Source organism: Manacus candei, unplaced genomic scaffold (genome assembly GCF_025592945.1).
Source record: "Manacus candei isolate 608988 ecotype Guabito, Panama unplaced genomic scaffold, ASM2559294v1 h1tg000209l, whole genome shotgun sequence".
In the NCBI taxonomy this organism is placed as follows: Eukaryota; Metazoa; Chordata; class Aves; order Passeriformes; family Pipridae; genus Manacus; species Manacus candei.
The window spans coordinates 344,357-348,770 of record NW_026138257.1 but is presented as its reverse complement, the minus strand read 5'-3'; the positions used below and the strand labels follow the sequence as shown (position 1 = coordinate 348,770).

General features: G+C 68.1%; 1 protein-coding gene across 1 annotated transcript; it reads left to right on the top strand.

Moving 5' to 3' along the window:
- Nucleotides 1-311: 311 nt before the first annotated feature.
- Nucleotides 312-2,753, top strand: LOC127464315 (uncharacterized; the record flags this gene model as incomplete). The annotated part of the gene is made up of 3 exons (XM_051774611.1): nucleotides 312-1,119; nucleotides 1,418-1,947; nucleotides 2,744-2,753. Coding segments are annotated over 3 exons (1,348 nt in total), but the record flags the coding sequence as incomplete, so codon positions are not given.
- Nucleotides 2,754-4,414: the final 1,661 nt, after the last annotated feature.

Genomic DNA, 4,414 nt, shown 5'->3' with positions numbered 1-4,414 from the left:
AGGGCGGCTGCGCTCCGGCTCCCCGACCGCGGGGCTCGGCCCCTCCTGCCCGCCCGATCGACGCGGCACCGGGACCGACCGACGGACCAATCCCGCCCGGGGCACCGGGACCGACCGACCGATCCCGCCCGGGGCACCGGGAGCGACGGACGGACGGACGGACGGACGGACGGACGGGCCGCCCCTCGGGGGAGGAGCGAGGCGGGGAGCGGGGCCTCGGGGGGCGGGGCCGGCGCAGGTGCGCGAGGCCGCAGGGGCGCGTGCGCGACGTACAGGTGCGCGAGACCGCAGGGCGCGTGCGCGACGTACAGGTGCGCGAGGCCGCAGCGCGCGTGCGCGACGTACAGGTGCGCGAGGCCGCATCGCGCGTGCGCGAGGCAAAGGAGCGCGAGGCCGCAGCGCGCGTGCGCGGAGTACAGGTGCGCGAGGCCGCAACGCGCGTGCGCGAAGCACAGGTGCGCCAGGCCGCAGCGCGCGTGCGCGGGGCACAGGTGCGCGGGGCGGGGCCGAGGTGATTTAAGGCCCCGTGAGGAGCCGCCGGCGCCATTTTGCAGGTGTTCGGCGGAGGAGGCGGCAGCGAACGCGCCGGGCTCCCCCGGCGGGGCCCAGGGATGGCCTCGGCCATCCACCCCTACCCCTCTCCACCTCTCCTTCCTCCCCTCCTTTCCTTCCCCCGGACCTCCCTCTTCCCTCCTCCTCTCTTCCCCCGAGCCGCTCTCCCCCCACCCCCGCCCCTCCTGCCTGCCCGGCCCTTCCCCGCTGCCCAACCCGAACCCCCCTTCTCTTCCCTCTCTATTGCCCCTCTCAGTTTCCCTCTATTCCCTCTCAATTCCCCCTCGATTTCCCATCTTTTCCCTCTCAGTTCTCCTATTCCCTCTCAGTTCTCCCTCGATTTCCCATCTTTTCCCCCTCAGTTCTCCTATTCCCTCTCAGTTCTCCCTCTATTCCCTCTCATTTCTCCCTCTATTCCCTCTTAGTTCTCCTTCTATTCCCTCTCAATTCCCCCTCGATTTCCCATCTTTTCCCTCTCACTTCTTCCTCGATTTCCCATCTTTTCCCTCTCAGTTCTCCTTCTATTCCCTCTCAATTCCCCCTCGATTTCCCATCTTTTCCCTCTCAGTTCTTCCTCTATTCCTTCTCAGTTCTCCTATTCCCTCTCCATTCCCTCTTCATTTCCCATCTTTTCCCTCTCAGATCTCCTTCTATTCCCTCTCAATTCCCCATTGATTTCCTTTCCCTCTCACTTCTCCCTCTATTCCCTCTCAGATCTCCTCCTATTCCCTCTCAGTTCTTCTATTCTCTCTCAATTCCCCCTCGATTTCCCGTCTTTTCCCTCTCACTTCTCCTTCTGCTCCCTCTCAATTCTTCCTCTGTTTCCCATCTTTTCCCTCTCAGTTCTCCCTCTGTTCCTTCTCAGTTCTCCTTCTATTCCCTCTCAGATCTCCTCCTATTCCCTCTCAATTCCCCCTCTCTTTCCCATCTTTTCCCTCTCAATTCCCCCTCCATTTCCCATCTTTTCCCTCTTATTTCTCCCTCTATTCCCTCTCAGTTCTCCTTCTATTCCCTCTCAATTCCCCCCTCTGTTTCCCACTTTTTCCCTCTCAATTCCCCCCTCTCTTTCCCACCTTTCCCCTCTCAGTTCCCCCTCTGTTTCCCATCCCCGTGTCCCTCGCTGTCCCCTCTGTCCCCCCCCTGGCCCCCGGGCCGTGTCCCCGCAGCCGCGGGCCTTGGGGGCGCCGGTTTGAATAAAGCCGCGCAGGCCGGACCCGGCGCCCCCCCTGGATCCCCCTTTCCACGGGGCCGGGCCCGCTCGGCGGGTCCCCCCCTTCAGTGTCCAAGCACCGCCCGACACCGCCGGGGCTCCGGCCCGTCCCGACATCACACGGGGGGCTCCGCGGGCGGGGGCGGGGGGGGCAAAGGCCGCGGCTTCGCTCTCGGCAATGGACGGCGAGAGAGGGGCCATGGATTGCCGGGAGCGAAGCCGGGGCCGTTTGGGGCGGGGGGAGGCGGGGGGGGCAGGGGATGGGGGGGGGAGGAGGGCGGGGGGACCCCCCTCCGGAGGAGAGGGGGTCCCGGGCTGGGAGGGGAGGGGAGGGGGGGGAGGAGGGGCGGGGGGTGGGGGGGGACCCCCCTCCAGAGGAGGGAGTCCCGGGGTGGGAGGGGAGCAGGGGGGACTTCCCCCCTCTTCCTCTCCCACCTCGGGACCCCCCTTCCCCCGGGGGGCGGTCGGGGGGGACCCCCCTCCAGAGGAGGAGGTCCCGGGGTGGGAGGGAAGCAGGGGGGAGTTCCCCCCTCTTCCTCTCCCACCTCGGGACCCCCCTTCCCTGGGGGGGCGGTCGGGGGGGACCCCCCCTCCAGAGGAGCGGGGTCCCGGGGTGGGAGGGGTCGAGGGGGGAGTTCCCCCCTCCGACCCGTCCCACCTCGGGACTCCCTCCTCCGGGGGGCGGTCGGGGGCGGGGGCCCCCTCCGGAGGAGGGGGGTCCCGGGGGGGGGGGGTTGGGGGGGGGCCCCCCCCCGGGGGGGGGGGGTCCGGGGAGGGGGGGGGGGGGTGGTGGGTGGAGGGGAGGGGGGGCAATTCCCCCCCTCCTCTCCATCTCCTCCCCTCTCCCCGGGCCCCTCCCTCCGGGGCGGGCTCCCCCTGACCCCCCTTCCCGGGACCCCCCTTCTCCGGACAGGGGCCCCGGGGGGGGGGGGGGGGGGTCAGAGGGGGAGTGCGTTAGTTTGGGTTCTGATCACGCCGCAGAGTGTCGTGACCCCTCCTGCTGCCCCCCCCCCCCCCCGCGGGGCCCCTGTCCGGAGGAGGGGGGTCCCGGGAAGGGGGGTCGGGGGGAGCCCGCCCCGGAGGGAGGGGCCCGGGGAGAGGGGAGGAGGAGGAGGGGAGGGGGGGGAATTGCCCCCCCTCCCCTCCACCCCCCCCTTCCCTCCCCGGAACCCCCCCCCCCCCGGGGGGGGGCCCCCCCCCAACCCCCCCCCCTCGGGACCCCCCTCCTCCGGAGGGGGCCCCGCCCCCCGACCGCCCCCCGGAGGAGGGAGTCCCGAGGTGGGACGGATCGGAGGGGGGAACTCCCCCCCTCGACCCCCTCCCACCCCGGGACCCCCGCTCCTCTGGAGGGGGGTCCCCCGACCGCCCCCCCAGGGAAGGGGGGTCCCGAGGTGGGACGGGTCGGAGGGGGGAACATCCCCCTCGTCCCCTCCCACCCCGGGACCTCCTCCTCTGGAGGGGGGTCCCCCCGACCGCCCCCCGGGGAAGGGGGTCCCGAGGTGGGAGAGGAAGAGGGGGGAAGTCCCCCCTGCTCCCCTCCCACCCCGGGACTCCCTCCTCTGGAGGGGGGGTCCCCCCACCCCCCCGCCCTCCTCCCCCCTCCCCTCCCCTCCCAGCCCGGGACCCCCTCTCCTCCGGAGGGGGGTCCCCCCGCCCTCCTCCCCCCCCCATCCCCTGCCCCCCCGCCTCCCCCCGCCCCAAACGGCCCCGGCTTCGCTCCCGGCAATCCATTGGCCCTCTCTCGCCGTCCATTGCCGAGAGCGAAGCCGCGGCCTTTGCCCCCCCGCCCCCCGCCCGCGGAGCCCCCCGTGTGATGTCGGGACGGGCCGGAGCCCCGGCGGTGTCGGGCGGTGCTTGGACACTGAAGGGGGGGACCCGCCGAGCGGGCCCGGCCCCGTGGAAAGGGGGATCCAGGGGGGGCGCCGGGTCCGGCCTGCGCGGCTTTATTCAAACCGGCGCCCCCAAGCCCGCGGCTGCGGGGACACGGCCCGGGGGCCAGGGGGGGACAGAGGGGACAGCGAGGGACACGGGGATGGGAAACAGAGGGGGAACTGAGAGGGGAAAGATGGGAAATGGAGGGGGAACTGAGAGGGAAAAGATGGGAAAGAGAGGGGGAATTGAGAGGGAAAAAGTGGGAAACAGAGGGGGAATTGAGAGGGAATAGAAGGAGAACTGAGAGGGAATAGAGGAAGAAATAAGAGGGAAAAGATGGGTAATCAAGGGAGAATTGAGAGGGAAAAGATGGGAAATCAAGAGAGAATTGAGGGGGAACAGAAGGAGAACTGAGAGGGAATAGAGGGAGAAGTGAGAGGGAAAAGATGGGAAATCGAGGGGGAATTGAGAGGGAGAAGAAGAACTGAGAGGGAATAGAAGGAGAAGTGAGAGGGGAAAGATGGGAAATCAAGGGAGAATTGAGAAGGAATAGAAGGAGAAGTGAGAGGGAATAGAAGGAGAAATGAGAGGGAAAAGATGGGAAATCGAGGGAGAACTGAGAGGGAAAATATGAGAAATAGAGGGGGAATTGAGAGGGAATAGAAGGAGAACTGAGAGGGAAGAAAGAGAGAACTGAGAGGGAAAAGATGGGAAACAGAGGAAGAATTGAGAGGGAGCAGAAGGAGAAGTGAGAGGGAAAAGATGGGAAATCGAGGGGGA